Source organism: Dreissena polymorpha, chromosome 2 (assembly GCF_020536995.1).
Source record: "Dreissena polymorpha isolate Duluth1 chromosome 2, UMN_Dpol_1.0, whole genome shotgun sequence".
Lineage (NCBI taxonomy): Eukaryota > Metazoa > Mollusca > Bivalvia > Myida > Dreissenidae > Dreissena > Dreissena polymorpha.
In genome coordinates, this window is record NC_068356.1 from 24,429,619 (window position 1) to 24,448,520 (window position 18,902).

At 35.1% G+C, this 18,902-nt stretch overlaps 1 protein-coding gene across 1 annotated transcript; it reads right to left on the reverse strand.

The window, feature by feature from the left end:
* Positions 1 to 373: 373 nt before the first annotated feature.
* On the reverse strand, positions 374 to 18,500 carry LOC127869595 (UPF0489 protein C5orf22 homolog). Its single transcript, XM_052412251.1, has 5 exons — positions 18,460 to 18,500; positions 17,530 to 17,657; positions 6,086 to 6,147; positions 4,985 to 5,107; positions 374 to 1,584 (listed from the first exon to the last, which is right to left on the reverse strand). The coding sequence occupies exons 1-5, from the start codon at positions 18,498 to 18,500 to the stop codon at positions 442 to 444; spliced, it is 1,497 nt and encodes a 498-aa protein (XP_052268211.1). The 3' UTR covers positions 374 to 441.
* Positions 18,501 to 18,902: the final 402 nt, after the last annotated feature.

Consider the following 18,902-nt stretch of genomic DNA (forward strand, 5'->3'; position numbering starts at 1 on the left):
TCCGCGGATATGAGTCATATACGCATTTTAGACGGACCGCTTTTTACCCGGGATACTCGTGATACCTTCCCGAATGGGAGACAACTTCTTTATTACGAAGACAGAATTCGTTTAAAAATAACCACATGCATTTGAAGGGTATTCACCATGACGACGTTTTAATTCCCAAAGATATGTGATGTTAAACAACATCTGAATTACAATAAAAGCAAAGCGCCATACAATTAATTAATTTTATTAAGCATAATTAACTAGAGCCTTGATTTGAAAATGGTCAATTTGGCTGCGCCCCTTTTCTGTTCTTGAACTATCTCTATCCAAATATGGACGTAATACGCCATGCTTTCTTATTTTCTTTTTTCATTTGATTGCATTGAATTTCATCAGTCCGATGATACCAGATAATAATATATTGCCGTTACATCCCCAATTACGGTAGCTTTAGACGGTATGCGCTTTTGGCCAGCCTCCTTTCCCGCCCAACAATTCGCTGTCGTAATGTACTCTTAGCGGCCGATCACTGGTCGCGTTCAGAGTCCTTAGCACGGACTCCTCGATCTGTTCAAACAGCTCGCGTGGAGTGTAACCGTCCCTCACTGACCTGGCTACGGTGATAAGCCCCGGTTTCCTCTTCATAACATTTCTCAACATATGCTTGAGGAAGATCGTGCGGCGCCTTACTTCCTTTTCGTCAGTGGCGTGGACTATGACTGCGCTCTGTTCCGGAGTATTGGCGCCCGAGCAGACCCGGAACTCACGGTAGTCCAGGTACGTCCTTGGAGACGTGTTGGCACAGAACCCTATGAAATGAAGAGCACCAAGCTGCTTGATTGTCATCGACGATAAAAACTCGACCAGTTTAGTTACACACTCTCCTGTTTCCTTAAAATAACTACAAGTAGATATCGATTTTGACATTAATAAAAGACTCATTTGATCTGTGTAAACTTCTTTGAGGTTTAGCTTCGATATACCCAAGCATCTCGTAGACTTTCTCAGTTCATCCGTTTGGCACTGCTTCTTATTCATCACATGTGCAACTAGCTCCGTGAGGATTTTGTCAGTAGCTTTTTCCTGCGCCGCATCGACCGGACAAAAGACAGGCGTGATTATGTCATTTAATTGCCACAACTTATCTAGCGTTACATTAGTTTTCAAGATGGGATCTACGACGTAGGTACACCCGTAAAAGTCCTCGTCAATATCGAGAAGAACGCTTTCTCGCCCGGTGGCCCAGTCGCTGTTGTTGAAGTACTTCATCGCGGTAAACTGATGCAACTCCTCAATAATCAAAAGCTTCCGCACGATGCACGCTTCTTTCGGCACAGAGTATCCTTTTTCTCTATCTTCCTCACCCGTCTCCAAGTTGACGAACGAAAAGCACTCGAGATCGGTGCCGTTCGTGTAGCACATGCAGAATACCTTATCCGGGGATTTGACGATACGGACCAGCCAGTTGTCGGTCTTGGTGTACGTCCAGCCGATACTTATGGTGAACATGTTGTAGTAGTCCTCGTGGTTCTCGATGTCCCAGTCAGGCCACACCCAGATCACGCGATTAAGGAAGCCAGCCATCGCCGCCGCCTAAGGTAGAAATATGCATTTTCGCACAGTTCCGTCATGTTGGTAAATTACGGTACACAATAATGATCGGCGTATTCAATTGTTCGACTCGGTAAAACGGTGATTGCATGCATGCATTAATGGCAAACACAATCATAATCCGTTCATCGATTAAGTGCTTACTTAATATTGCCTTGCATAATTGTACGTTAATATTGTATGTCCATATATTGATACCAATGTAATATGATTTTATAACAAACTGAATAGGTAATCAGGTAGAAAATATTGTGGATATTTAGGTAAACAATTTCAATCAAATTGGAAGTACAGTCCTTACATATTGTTGAACGACAAACAATTTTATCCTACAACCAAATGATATTATAGAATGAAAACTCTGGATGTCATGTCAACTCTGGCTTTTACATGTACAAATCGGACTACTTTTGGTTTCACTTTCGAATAAAGGTCGTATACGGTTAAAGACTTTTAGACGATTGAACTCGTTAAAATGTATCAACATCCTCATACATTTATTCTTTAAGTTCAATATATACGTGCATTGAATGAATGGATACATTTCAAATCAATGTACCGTATAAAAGCTGTAACTTATTAATCTAATACAATGTTCCTATTGATATTTTACACGGCCATTAATTACGGGCGCCAACTCTTTTGGTCATGCATTAATAAATGAGCCAATGCAACTTCCGAAGTGGCGCTAAGGACCGGATGTTTTGAAATTTCAAGGAAGATTTTTCAGGAGTAGATTTTATATATAGTTCAACATATTTAGAATTATTTTAAAATTCGGAAAATGTATCGCGCTTCGAACAAGCTTAATTCGTGCACAAATGTACAGAAACATACAATCACAACCCATTTGGAAATGTGGGGACCTTTATAAGTTGTGCCATGGTGGAGGTTTGGAAAACATATCGATGTCTTTTCCTGTGTGACAAGACAAGAGTTATACGCCAATGACATCAAACAATTCCGTTCAACATATACTGGTTCCTGCATGCACCAACACATTGGCTTCTTGCATATCTAATAGATAATTTTATAATTTTCCAATTGAGATGGAGCGAATGCCAAAAAGGTGGCGCTAAGGACAGGAGGTGGCGCCAATGCACGATATATTAATCATCACATGACTTACATTTGATAGATAATGTTTCTTTTTTATAATTATTTTTGTTTTTTAACGTATAAACGTAAACCCAAATCTATACAGAACATATACACATTCGATACAAAATTTTAATAAGTAAGCAACCAACTCGATTAAGATGTCATCAACTGGAATAAAACATATTTAACGATACAAATCCAAACTATGTAATACTCAATAATCCAATAACAAAATTCTCAGATTATAAAAATATTTCTTATACTGTTTATTAAGTAAGATAATTCACGAAATAATCAAAATATGATACTTCTGCTTGAACCGATGATATTTGTCCCCTAATCCAAAAGCTAAATTCACAAAAAGGCAAAGGTGGACGAATCTTAATTAGGCTTAAATATGTCGTTTGTTCCACTAACATCTCCAAATATTACGGTAGCTCGGTCTGAGATCGTTAACTTTTTTTATTATTCTCTTGTTAGTGTCCAGTTATATAGTATATTTAATTACAAAAAAAGTAGTTCAAAATCATTTTGCAACACACGTTTCGTCATAATTATATAGAACTGACATTTTCGATATTGCATTACTTATATCGAATTAAGAAAAAAAAGATCCAACATTCAACCTGGAATACCACACAAAAAGTGTATGGTCGGCAACGACAATTAAAACAGCTGAAAATGTATATTGACGCTACCTTCTGTCATTAGCGCCACCTCATCGGCATTGGCTCCATCTCATGTAGTAGAATTAAAATAATCTATTATATCGATAAGACGCCGATATAGGTGTGAATGCAACAAATTGTACATGTTCCAAGCAATGGGTTGATAGCGATATCACTCTTCGGATATTTTATCGCCATACAGACAAAATTTATTTTCTTTTAAATCTTCAACAAACCTCAACTTTAACCTTATGAAGGTCATCATGTTTCAAAATGAGTTGTACTTATATGTTTCTGTACATTTGTGGATGAATTAATTTTCGCTGAATCGCAATACATTGTCCGATTTAAAAAATAATTCGAATTATGTTTAAAAAGCATATAATACTTACTCCCCCTGTACAATTATCAGTGAAATTTCAAAACATCCGGTTCTTAGCGCAACATGGGAAGTAGTATTGGCTCATTTATTAATGCATCTCAAAAAGAGGTGGCGCCCGTGAGAAACGGCCATGTTTTTACTGAATGCATATCAAATGGCAAAACTGCATGCGCTTGCATGCTTCAATATAACGTTAGGTGATTACATCATTCAATCAGTTCAAAGACGCTTATGTCTGGGCATTTTGAAACGCAGTTACATACAGATATGACGTATTTGCCTTTTTATGATTCATTTAATAACAAGATGTTAGTAAAAGAGTAGGAATATAAGACTCAAATACAATCAGTGAGATTGCATTGTATAGTTCTTTTAAATATTATAATTGTGGTTCATCGCTTTTTTGACTTTTCAACGGAAATTGATGTAGAATGTAAAGAGTCATTTCTTTGCAGATTATGTCGGTCCTTTGTTTGTTGATCAAAGTATGTCTATCCACAAAAAATTATCGACAGTGTTAAACCGGAAAATGCAGAGAACTATGAATAAATGTATCGTGTATGTCGCGTGGATATGTTCAAGTCATCATGAAAGCAGACAAAACTAGACACAAATAAATATGTTGTTTTTCATCCATACACAAATTTTGGTAACAACAGTATTAGCCAGTAGAGGTCTGATTTTGTCAGTTAGCAAAAAGAAGAGTTGTTTAAAATTAACAAAATCGGCGGGAATAATGCTTCACGTAGTTGTACACATTGTGTAAGTTTAAAATGGCAGCCATCTTTGTTTTTGGTCGTTTACTTATGTGAAACAAGAATGTATGTTTGAACGAAGCCCTTCTGTATTCTGCTTGAGTCTGTAACATTTAGAATGCTGATTCCATTCGCATTAGGCACATTGCGACATTGCGTCTTGTTACTGTGCTTTTTCATTAAATTGTTGAGGACTATTTCAAGTGGCGTAACCATGACAAATCACAAATAATTTTTATATTACTACACAAGGTTCGATTCAGTTAATTTGGCTATTGCTTTTAACAATCAAACGCTTATTTTTTGCTTGTTACATCAAAGATTAAAAAAAAATTTTTTTATGAAAATGTAATACTATGTTAGTGTCATGCCACGACAAGTCTCGCCGTACTAACCCTTCTTCATATCATCTTTTCAATTCAAGTACACAATGCCACTATCATAGTAATGTATATTTATAAAACAGTTTAAAGTACCTGTATGAATCCGTCGTTTGTTTGCATGAGGTATTTGAGTTGATCCTTGGTTGGCCACTTGAAGAACGGATATCCGGGCACATTGAGAACAGGCGCCGCGTCGCTATGACCGTCAATGTGAACCTGAGGTGGGGTAAACGGCAGAAAAAAATGAAGTTGCTTTTTTTCTCAGACTGCAATACTGACTACAGATAAAACGTGACGCATTTCAAAAAGTGATGAATAAACCATTGACAACAGAACTAAAAACACCGTGTTAATAATAACAGTTTACAAAAATAATCATCCAATAATAATGCATATATATGCTAGAAAAGCGGTATGTATACAGCTATCGATATGGTATGATTTATTGACATGTTTTGGAAAATGACACTAAAATAACGCGAAATGGCAATATATGAGCACTGAATTTATTTATAACGCTGTTCGTTTGTATCGAGGATGAGTGGCTTGGACCACGCCATCCGCGTTATATATGTGTTTAGTGTACAACACACGCATTCGGGAATGTGCCAGAGTTTCGGAACAAAACTAATCTGATAGTGCAAATAACGCCAGAACAAGAACATTCCTTTCAAAACCACATTTCATATTCTTACGAAATAATCATCGGTGCATGAAAGGGTCAGCGGATCCTAAAGATTAATGGGGTTTTCCAAAGTCAAGCCCAGTATACATCATTTCTTTTTTTAGTGTTATGTATCGTTTGGCAACAGACCACAACCCAATAAAACGCGTATAGCATATTGTATTACCTTTACATTTTACGTTATTTCATACAACTCTTTGTATCAGGCGATTTCACGCGACAAACTGTTAATCCGGAGGTCTCCGGTTCAAGCTTGGATGGGGTCAAGTCACAAGTTTTTGAACATACGATTTAGAATGCATGATATAAACGCGTAATGTGTGAGACTTGCGCTATTCCGACAACAGTTCGCGCGTATATGAAATCAGTTGAATGGATAAATAGCTGAAATATATTTTCCTTAAGCTAAAATGATTAAGATCTAGTAATTTAAAATTTAAATAATAACTTTTTGTTTAAAAATCCCAGTAAAACGCGTTTTGCTGACAAAAATATTTTAGTATATGTACCAGCGTGTTTGCAGTCTTTGGTATGACGCCTGATTCTGCTGCATCAAACCAGTAGGGCAGCACTGAAATAAAAGCACTTTGATTGAATTTTATTGTGACATAATTCTCACTCAGTGATCGATCCTATAAAGATGTGAAAATATACTAATACTATACGCATGGCATTCATAACAAATGTTGGTGTTAAGAGGTCTGCTGTCACACCTGCCTGTCTTCCTTCTTAGTTGTTCGCGTAGCGAACAGCTAATGTCGTTGCCAACAATTTCAAGTCAGTTCGCTGTTATCTACGGAAAGCCTTCTACCCGCCACATCTGCCGTATCCGCGCGAGAAAGAGATGTATAATTTATGCAAGAGGTTTTAGTTCTTCAACTATATTCATTCTTAAATGGAAATATTATGTTAATATCGTGTTAGATGGAATATTTTTTTAACGGAGCTCATATAGAAAAGAATCAATAAACAATGTTTGTATTATACGTGTCGCGGAAGAGATTGTTTATGAATGATTAAAATAGTCCACTATCTGCTGCGTCTTAATGGCGTAGTACAGGTCATTCATAATCTGAGACTATTAATAGATGCGGGAAAAGATCAACAAGTATAGTGGGGAAAGTCCAATTGAACGGGTGATAACAGTGCAATAGTATAAGGTTACGCTCGTCTATTGCGTAACTTCGTTGATAGCGCTTGACTGATTTCTTGTAGTACTGCGGGGTGGGGGTGGGGATCTCATATGGCTGGAAAATCTGCAGCAGGACTTCTAAATGAACTTTTAAATTCACACATTCACGTGCGCAGAAGAGGTCATTAGTTACCAACCTTAATTAATATCGGCCGATTCTTTGTCAGATGAACGGAAGAAAAACGGAAAGCCAACAAAATATTTAAAAAAAAAAACGTTTTATTTTAATTTTCATATGAATTATATTTCATTTTTGTTTTATAATGATAAGTAAAATGCATTTCATTGGGGGAAATTCATGACAATCGGAAATTATTTATCAACTTTCGCTTAAACTCAACAGAAAACAACAAAACTGCTTGGGTTGATCATTTTCGATATTATTGTGTGTGTCATATATGTTTAAATAATACTTTGCATTTTGACTCGGTACTAAATCGTCCGGGGAATACACACTGGACTATCGATAAACGTTAATGACACATTATTGCTTTCAAGATTTGAAACACAAACTACCAAAATATATAGTGTCATGATAAGACGGAAATCGTTTCATTATCTAACCACAAATGTTTTCCGTACTCTTCAGTCTGTATGGAAGTCGTTCTTGAAAGACTGAATTGCTACCAGTTCACTATAAATACCACAGTTTGACTTCAATTTCTTATCTAAAAGTAGTGTGAAAAGATGTTCCATTTATAAGAAACACATTTATTTTATAGATCCGCGTCATGCGAAAATGGGTCTTATGCCATATGCGGCTAGCGTAGCAATGGTCCAGCCTGCGCATCTCGCAGTAGGTCAGGATATATATAATGAGACCACGAAACCTTGCGCAACTGCGCAGACAGGGCTTAAGCTTCGCTAGCCAACGCGCCATAAGACCTATTTTCGCATGACGCGGCTAGAAAAGTATGATCTGAATGTGTCGAAAAAACTGCATGTCGAAAGAAAAATGCATGCTCATCAAATATTTCAATACCATATATTTCGATGGTGAAAAAATAAACTCATAATAAGCAAATTGAGGACACAAATGATGTGATCTCCCGTGTTATAATTTATATTTACATACATTTACGTGTGGTTTAAAAACACGTGCAATTAATAACACAAATTTCAGCGGTGAATATGCGACAAACACGTGACAAAAATCAATAACACCCATTTAAATATTTGTGCTTAATTAAATTATTTAAAGCGTATTTTTCTAGCTCTATTTTAAAGTCACGATATTATATTTTAGCGTTTCCGATCGCCAAAATCGCCAATGACAATTGAATCTGTCAGCTCGCGATTAAAGTTGAACATGTAAAAGAAAATGGCGCTTGTCCAAAAAATCAAGGTAACTCTATAAATGATGCAGTATTAAATAGTTTAACAGAGCTCGGTCAGCAGCTGGAGAATGCACGTCGCGATCGAGGGGAGGGTTTGATATACTAGTAGGTTAGATTTACTTGAAGACACCGAAGAATCGCCAAGCGGAATGGTAATTGTCCGTAAAAGGTTAGTTGTTTCACTACATCACATGAGGAGGGTCGGATATAGGAACTGCCTCGGGCGACTCTGTTAATCAAGCAAGAACCGTCATCCCTCGACCCTGCTGACTTCGCTTATCCCTGTGATTTAAAAAAAATTCGAGACTCAGTTGTACGGGCTTATTTGTCACTAGGACTCGGAGGACCAAGAAATTAAAGAATGTGCGGGCTTCTTTGCTCGAAAAGGATATTTATTGTACAAGTGACTGGTAACCAAGAATCATTAGGGCTTCTTTGCTCAATGATTGAGTTACATCAACCAGCTGTCTTTTAATCACGCTTAGGCCCTCTAGTTGTGTCTTATAGTCACACTGTAATTTTAACCTTCAAGTTGTGTCTTGTAGTCACACTTGGACAGTCTATTTGTGACTTGTAGTCACGATAGTTCAAATAAGGTTAAAACCCAAAAGAAGTGTCCTTAAGGGTGACAGGTGACTAAAAGCTGTGGGATCCGACAGCCAGAGTACAGAAATATCCTTTTACGTATCCTTTTAGATTATGAAAAACAGTGTCTTTATGTTGCCAAATATGTGTTCATAATATCATTATAATTATTGTCTTAACCCTAGTTATATCAATTTATTACATAATATTTTACTTTTACTGTGTTTTAATAGTGTAGCCGGTATTGTTTTATTGCTTAAGTTTCTTACAGCATTATTATTTATATCACACATATTTAGATCATTAATCCTTTAATTAATGCTGCATAATATTATCAATACCTCTTATTTTTTATCAATTGTATGTACATATACATGTTTTGTACAACGCCATTGAATATACTTATATAAATAGGCGTTTCATCAAATTAGCAAGTTTCAAGTTTTAAGTTTCTTCGCTGAATCCCAGAATTCGGAAGGATCGCTAAGCGGATGGAAATTGTCCGCAGGAAAAAAATGGTTTCACTACATCACCAGAAGAGGGACGGAGAGAGAGGAGTTGGCAGCGTAGAGGACGGTGGTTGCAGAGATACAGGCCAGGATTTCAAGGTAATGGCCCTATGAAGATAATGGAAGTTACGAAGGTCGGCGGTACCCAGTATGGTCATCTGAGGAAATCGTTCTGGGGTTCGGGTCGACAGCTTGTGGCGTTTAGAGGCCATACAAGCAGCGCAGCGCGCGAGGAGCGGGAAAAAGATCGTCTTTAATTTTAATTTTCAGCACTTCCTTTGCAGAGTAATCTTTTCCTCTTAAGGGCAACCAGACATGATTTGTCGTTAAATCGTCTAGCAGTGCATATTAAGTTGTCATTTGCCACCATGCACTGGTCTAATCAGAATTATTTCGTAGGCGAATACCCGGGCAGCCGAGGTGAATTTGACAAGCCACAGTAATTTTATGTATTCTGACAAAGATGCGTCACGAGGAATTCGCAGGTTACTTTCTAGTCGCCAAACAGTAATTTTCCTCGTCCAATCGGTACCGAGAATGCTTATGAGGACGGGGTTAACTGTGGACTATTATTTTTGATTGACGTCGGTCAATGAAGTAAGCGTTTACCGCAGGTTGTTTAACACATATTTACAGTTTTGCCATTTACGTTATATAAAACGGTAGTTACTAATGAAAAGCTTAAAGGAAATGGTGAGCAAATGAATCCTTATGGCGAGTCAGTTGTGAAAACAACAACATTTAATAAAATCTACGCGAGGGTAAATTTAATTTCAGTACATGTTTGTATATTTCGAGTTAGTATAGCCATTGTTTATATCAATTGGCTGATTAAAGTCCCTTCGTACGCATTTAAAAAACGACTTTCAAAAGAATTCGAAATACATGTAGGTGCTGTCGTCTGTCAAGTTTCATGCATGAAAAGCGTGCATGTTGCAACAGACCAGGTGCTGTAACTTAATATAGACGTGCAATTCAGAACATCAAGTATTTTAGGATGAAAATTTTAAATCGGAATAAATGCACACGATGAAAAAGTATTGACCCATTGAAACTATAGAAAAAATACGTTAATTTACGAATTAACATTACAGTAGATGGTTCGTTCATAAAAATATTGGTGACGGGTGGAGTAGAGGAGTTACGCGTTAATGTCAGTACATGAACATGAAAAAAAAATGAAATGGAAACATATTAAATGAAGCATTTAATTTCAAGCTAAAACTATTATATATTTTAAATGTGGTTTGATCGAAAATTGAATACAAAGCTCGTTAATACTAATACATTTATTATTATAGTTATGGTGTGGTTCATTCTATGTTAGACTCACAGAGTTTGCCTAAGCGCCAACTTAGATATAAGTTGAATTTATTTGTTCACCTTTGTAATCATATGTGGAGTTTGTGAAAATTCTTGCATAACACTATGAGATTTTGTTAATAGATGGCATTTTCCTCCTATTTCAAAATCTCACCACTGTAGACAATTAAAAGTAAATTACATTGGTGTTCAAAAAGTCGAACTTCATATCCCGTGACTGTAAGGGATACTAAATACGTTCAAATAGCGAAGAACTGCAGTGCCTTCAGCGCTTTGATTTCCTTGCATGCTGAGACGAAAGTGGTGAAAATACACACAGTAAAATTTAGGCCACATGTGGTTAGCTTGTAGCTATGATATTAATTAGTGAAAACATCATTTTGAATGATCGATGACGAGTAGGTCACGCGAGTTGTGTATCGTGTTATTTCTTGAAATTTGACCAAGCATTTGTAAAAAATATTGCAAGATATGTATATTTCCAGAAAGGAAATTCATTTCTGCGTTGAATAAGACCGCGTTCTTGAAAATCGCTACAAAATTGATGAAGAAATGGCTGTTCAAAGCGATGCACCCTGTTTTCGGGTCATTTCGAGTTGAATACCTTGTTACATTATACATTTGATAGTGATTTTTTTTTCAGAGAAGTTGATTTTTCGTTATAATTTGATTATTTTTCATTCAAAATGATGTTTTAACTTATTAATATCATAGCAACACGCTAACCACCTGTGATTTAGGCTATCAACCCCCTCCCCCCCCCAAAAAAAATTACATATTTTAAATAATAATTGTTATTCTATTTTGTATAATGTTACTAAAAACTTTTGCGATAGCTTAAAATGCCCACGATAAGGCGAACAAAGTAATGTGGCTAGGGCTGATTACAATCCGACCAAGCTTTGCCATGAGTTATGATTTATATTACATGCCATTCTATTTTATTCCTTCAATAAAATGTATTATCGAACTAGTTTTCGTGCTTTTGCGCAATTCATGATGTTTCTCGTGTGACGTAATTTTTGTGACAAAACACACTAGTGTAAGCTAGAGTATCTGTATTCTAAGAACAACAATAACAATAATACAAATATTTTTAATGCGGTTTATATAGTTTAGAAATTAAAATAAAGGGATTGAAGAACAGAAAAGAACAGACAATTTTTATGTTCCTGTTCTTCCTGTTCAGCGTATATGCCATCAACAATATGCACTTCCATTGTATACCTATATATATATTAAAAAAATTAAGTATGGTAAAAATACCATAAAACTAGTATTATTGTTGCTGTGACAACTTTATACGACTATGCAAATATTAGTATTCCCTCACCCCCGATGGTATCGGCAGGTTGATTCGGAGAAATATGTATTTTCATTTTACTTTGTTGTTGCCCGCTACTAGTATCGAAACTAAAATGTTGGTCGAGATAACAAGAGTAACAGACTGCATTTACATGATAAATCAAATAGAAAATAGTATTTTGCTAAAGAAATAATCTCCCCCAAAGATGATTTAGACAATCAGAAAAACTCGCCTGCGGTCGGCTATGGAAAACATTATTTTCTTACAAATAATTGCTGGTACCAGCGAACCTGTTATGAAAACGCGGATATCGTTGACGCTTTCGGTCGATTTGCGATTCGGAAAACAACAATCGATGTGAATCAAATAGCCAGGAAATGAGGAAATGACTTAAATTGTGGCCTTAAATATTCTGCCTATACATAGGACTGGGAGCTATTTTGGAGTAATTGTTTTACTTTTAACGTTTTAAAAAGAAACGACATTGTGTGCGCGCAGATTAAAAATATTATTTTAATATTCGCTTTTGTATGTCAGTAGTCATTCCAAATTTGAAATTATAATATTTTATGAATGTAAATTACGCCATGTTCAAGTTTTATTGAGATGTAAACATTGGAAATCCAAAGATTGCACTTATACTTAAGTTAGTCATCAATCTATGACTTTCGATCTGGATAATACTTCGTATGAACTGGTTTCTAATGAAACACGTAAGATAAAAAAGTAATAAATAATTTAAAGAAAACATTTAGAGTAAACATTTTTAATACGAATAGTTGTTTCAACAACATTTGTAACCAATTAATTAATCCTCTTATCATTATACCCAATACGTACAATTATTGTTAAATAACTTGTATTAAAGTCTGCATATGATTACATAAATTTTTATCAGAAAAACGTAACAACAACAATAGAACATCACCGTCAATATTTGTCTTTATGAGTATATGACATGATGCTATAATCGTTGATTATGTTACAATTCTTCATATTGAAAATACGAGTACAACCATTTTTTTTTCGCTTGCTAGAGTTTAAATAATCATAAGTTTTATCAGTTGAGATGGACTCGCACGCCCCTTCCTTTCCACGTCAGGTTCTTCTAAATCTTCGGTCAGTATGAGGAGGTGGAGCAACACCAATTAACGCTTCCATTAACAGATATTGCAGCTAGTACATAATGCGCACAAATACCATACCATTCTGTCAGAACAAATTTGATTATACTCTCTTAAAAGAACATTTAACATAATTAACATAAATTAACTTAACAAACGAATTATTATTTTAAATACATGTATATGTCTATTGAAAATCGCATTAACATAAAGTAAACCAACGAATCGCGTAAACAAATCTTGTAAAAAAAAATAAATGTACGAATATTGACAGTGCCTAAACTAATCGTAAGTTTTACAAAGCTAGATGTGCGAGTATTAGTAACTGCACATGCGTGTTGTTAGACTCACGTTATTCCACGTAAGACACAAGGTTCCAATTATAAGACCAGCATTCACACCCCCGGAAACCCGACATGCTGTGAGAAGTTGGACATGCTAGAAGATGTAGCCGATATATTTCAAAGAATTTCGGTAGGGTTAGTAAATCCAGTTCTATAATTGTTTAAATGCGTTTTTTAAATAAAATATATTTTGATGCATGCAAAGGAGGTATTATCATGGATATTAGAAAAATCCTGGTTATTAAAATTCAGGATTTATTGAAATATGGCTATTTAAAGTCGACGATGCAGGGATTTGTCCCATATTTAGCACTTTATTAACAAATTTCTTTAAAGGTATGCCAGTGAAAAAGTTTTTTCACCGACAATTATATTAACCAATGTCCCCGAGTAACATATCCGCCAGGGTTTCTTTAAAAAGTTCGTATTGATGGAAAAAATCGACTTTACATACAACGTGTTGATGAAAAAATGATATGACATGGTGCTGTACAAAGATGTCGAGATATGACATGTGTGAAGTTCATTTATAAACTTAAAAGCTCACTATTACAGCTGATTTATGCCCACTCTGACGCATTGTAGATCATTTTCATTGAATTTTGAGGTTTTATAATGATATCCGCTCTGAAGCTAAGTTAATTTCCAGCTAATTTGTATCTTTTTTATTGTTTGAAAATCATTGAAAATGTAAAGCAATTGATTCATACAAGTAAAAATATACGTCCGGTAGGCAAACTAAACATTTATAATAATATTTTGTGACTATAGTTCCAATTATGGGCGGTAGACTTTCATAAATGTGAACTAAATTTGGATCTATTATACATGACTTCAAGTTGACAGATTTGTAAACATCTCCGACAATGCACGCGTGTTAATGTTTGTTTCTTTTCGTTCTTTTTGGTAGTGATATATGCAAAATGTAAACATTTATTTTCAAAACCCAATCCACGCCTCCTTCTTTTGTGTATTTGCATAGATAACACGCATTTTTCATCTGATGAAGCCCCAAGCCTTGAAGGAATATATAAAGCCAGATTTCAGCCAATTATAACATTTAAAACTAAGGTGTACTTTCCATTAGAGAGTAAAACGTATATTGAGAGAAATCGTCAAGATTGCATTTAAATTATATAGCTAGGTAGCTATGGTCTTTTATCGCTATACTCATGTAAATGACGTCCTAGTATGTGTTTTACTTTACAAGTCATTTAAAGTTTCACGTCATGGATAAACTGTAAGTATACTTAAGAGTACCCGAGGTACTTGTAAGTAGTACCCGAGCCGACAATGACCAATCGAGCTTAATTGGGACTACCGTATAGGCATAAAATATTATTATAAATGTTTAGATTGCCTACCGGACGTATATTTTTACCTGTATGAATCAATTGCTTTACATTTACAATGGTTTTCAAACAATAAAAAAAGATACAAATTAGCTGGAAATTAACTTAGCTTCAGATGGGATATCATTATAAAACCTCAAAGTTCAATGAAAATGATCTACAATGCGTCAGAGTGGGCATAAATCAGCTGCTATAGTGAGCTTTTAAGTTTATAAATGAACTTCACACATGTAATATCTCGACATCTTTGTACAGCACCATGTCATATCATTTTTTCATCAACACGTTGTATGTAAAGTCGAATTTTCCACCAATACGAACTTTTTGAAGAAACCCTGGCGGATATGTTACTCGGGGACATTGGTTAATATAATTGTCGGTGAAAAAACTTTTTCACTGGCATACCTTTAAAGAAATTTGTAAATAAAGTGCTAAATATGGGACAAATACCTGCATCGTCGACTTTAAATAGCCATATTTCAATAAATCCTGAATATTAATAACCAGGATTTTTCTAAAATCCATGATAATACCTCCTTTGCATGCATCAAAATATATTTTATTTCAAAAACGCCTTTAAACAATTACAGAACTGGATTTACTTACCCTACCGAAATTCTTTGAAATATATCGACTACATCCCCTAGCATGTCCAACTTCTCACAGCATGTCGGGTTTCCGGGGGTGATTCAATAAATACACAAATACCTTCATCCGACATGACACGACACGCTACGTATGTCTCGGATGTCAAAGGTAATAGAATAATAGGATTGCCATGTCTTATATTTACCAATAATTACTACTTAATTGGAAACGTTGATCAGAAGAACGGTATCATCCGATTCTTATTGAAGGGTGGCCGTAATTCGTGACAGGAACATTTATTCAATTGTGTTTATCTTCAGATTTTCATCTTCGGACAGGAAATAAATCAGCTTGCATCAGTTTAAATAAATTTACTTTTGTATTTAGACCAAAGCAATTGCATAAGAATAACGATTTATCTTTATCAAATAACGACTTTAGTATTGCGAAGGTTTTTTTCTCCTGGATCATGACATACGTTTATCTCGATAAAAACAATTCAAGCGGAAAGGTTGTGCTTATGTCGAGATTGAAAACAATTCGCATGTCAGAAAAAAATATATCCGCGATTTAAGCCTGATGAAACCGTGATTTGTTATATAAATCGGTAAATTTTAGCAGTCGATCAGTGTCGTGATAAACCCACGTGGTTAAATGTGCAAGTTAAAAGGGTGACACTGGTGGATGACATATCGGATCGCCTACGATCCTATCAGGATGTGATTGGCCATAGGCATAGTTGCATGTGGCAGGCACATGTAGTACAATATATTGTAATGAAATCCTAGCTTAGATGTGTTTAAAACTTTTTGTAAAAAAAAAAACTTTTTTTACAAAACTTATTAAATGAAAATTATGAATCATGTGTGTGCGAAAACAACTTATAATGTCCATTTATAACTTAACAGAAAATGATTCAATAACTGATCTGTAATACTAAAAACGCACTAATTAATTAATTCATTGTGTGTGTCCCAAAACTTTAACCTTGGTTAAAGTTTGATAACTTTTGCAATATTGAAGATAGCAACTTTATATTTGGCATGCATGTGTATCTCACGGAGCTGCACATTTTGAGTGGTGAAAAATCAAGGTCAAGGTCATCTTTTAAGGTCAAAGATCATTGTATTTTCTTTCCTAAAACTTTAACCTTCATTAAAATTTGGTCATAACTTTTTGAATATTGAAGATAGAAACTTGATATTTGGCATGCATGTGTATCTCATGGAGCTGCACATCTTGAGTGGTGAAAGGTCAAGGTCATCATTCAAGGTCAAAGGTCAAATTTATGTCTTCAAAGCGACGCAATAGTGGGCATTGTGTTTCTGACAAACACATCTCTTGTTTCGATTAAAAAAAGACAACTTTACAAACTCGATTCAAGTGATTTTAATATATTCACCTAGTTAACATATTTATCTGGCATACCGGTACTGAAATAACTGTACAATTTTGGCATAAGACTAGCATCACGTGAGAGATGCCATACAATAATAGTAAGCGAGAGTGTGTATTTGTTTAATTGTATACAGACCCAAAGAGTTATACACTACCATTCAAAATAAACACCAGTAAAAGATGGTATTGTCTTAAACCGTTTGTAACGTAATTTTCATAAGCGGAAATTTCACAGAACGATCTATTAGGCACCCTGTTTCGGAATCAAATTTAATTCGTGCATTATGATTTGGTCGAAAGGAAAATATGGCATCCATAAAAGCATAAATTTGTATATAGATAAAGGCATTTTAACAGAGAAGAAACTGCAAAACGTGATGTACACAGTGTATAAAGGAATAGTAGGAGTAACAATTTTATTTTGGAAATAATATGTTTTTGCACAATACCGGATTAACTTGAATTACATTAACAGTTTAAACTTCCATTGGTGCCTTACTCTGGAATCGGCTCGATTGTGAAAAAACAACAACATTTAACATTAACACAAACGAAGCCGACATGTTTAAAAAAAATCAAAACCACATATCGTATCATGCGTTATTGTTGGATTACAAATGTTATTGGTGGATATTTTGGGTAAGCATTGTTAATAACTTAATACCGAGGGATGTGATGTTGTTGTTTTTTCAAAAACAATCTAGAACTATATTACAAACATTATTCGAATCGTCCGTTTTATAATCACAACATTAAACATATACTGCATATAAAGTAATCAATTATCTGCTACACTTCAAAACCTTTTCGCTTCTCACACCCATCGAAACGCTAACTACGCTACCAAACGACGTTTTATCTTACAATAATAAATATCAGCATGTAGCGTATTTACCTTCATGGTGCTCCTCGACAACGAACACGTCCACGTGGGTCTGACCCCCGGGCGGCGTCCCTGCGACCCGTCCCTCCGCCCCTACCTCACCCTGTATCTCGCGAAGTCTCGAGTCCAGCCAGCCGTCTCTAGAGACACCATTGTCCAGTGGTATTTGCTTAGCGTATATATCATTTTGCAACGTATGTATTTGGTAATGAAGGCTATGTTCTTCGATTGTCGTCTCAGAGGCGTGAAATACGTAAAACGTCAAAATAAAACAAAGTAATCCGAATACGATAATGGCCTTTATAGATCGGCTCTTAAATCGAACTATTTTCATTTTGAAATACGTAGAAATACAACTGTGTCAATTACATCCACATTCACTTATATTAACCTTGACGGGTATATATCGTTGACGATCAAACTCCGGGCATGTATATACTTAACGCCAGTCATGTAGCGCACTGGCTAAGTGAACCGTACGATTTACATGGTTGAAGAGTTTTGAAGAGGTGGTCTTTCACCGTCTTTGTATAATAGGCTGAACGGCTCTGGCCATAACCAATATTGTTTATTTCTATGAAAGCAAATGAGAATCGACAGCAAAACGATCAACCAATACATAATTCATTATAAATATGAGCATTAAGCAATAAAACACATCATTGTCAAAACATGAATTGTATCTATTATTTATGACTACATCCGGATTAATTCATTCTTCTAATATAGAATACCTGTTAAGGTAAAGATGTTCTTGTGTTATTATTAAGGCAGTTATTTTTTGTTTTATGATGAGATGCATCCTATGTTAATTCCTACATAAGATACACGCTCTTTACAAATTATTTTTGTCACTGTGTTTAAGTAATACTTTGGTGATCGTCCGCATCCAACTTAGAGTTTATTGGAGTGTTCTTGAATCTTTAGTACTACATTCTATACAGGTGAACATTATGAAACTGCGATTTTCCTTTTTGCGCCATTATGGATTACCAGCTTTATGCCAATTGTATAAAAATATTTTCCGTTAATATAGCTTCATCTCCTTGTTGGATGTGTCAGGGGAAGTTTCGTTATCGTTATAACAAATATCAAAAGGGCATGTTTATATTGTCAAAAAAGTCGATTTCATTATTCAAACACCATTTTTTAAAATAGACTGTGATACTGCAGTCTAAAAACAGTGACATTCAAATGTAACTCATATGGCCAAATAATATTGAAAGAAGTACAGTTTTTTTTTTTCAACCAATACCTGCCATGAACAATATTTAAATTAGCTTTTACGTTCATGTTTCCATTAAATTTTTCAAATACATGTCGATTAAAGTAATAATAATTTAACTTTTTTTTTCAAATAAAGAATTGTATGATTTCCGTTAAGT

Excerpts from the sequence above, each read along its gene's own strand:
- LOC127869595 (XM_052412251.1), bottom strand. The coding sequence starts at position 18,500 with ATGGCGCAAAAAGGAAAATCGCAGTTTCATAATGTTCACCT. Across the intron at positions 6,148-17,529 it reads TGTCGAGGAGCACCATGAAG|TGCTGCCCTACTGGTTTGAT; the intron begins GTAAATACGCTA and ends CTTTTATTTCAG. Across the intron at positions 5,108-6,085 it reads CAAAGACTGCAAACACGCTG|GTTCACATTGACGGTCATAG; the intron begins GTACATATACTA and ends ACCCCACCTCAG.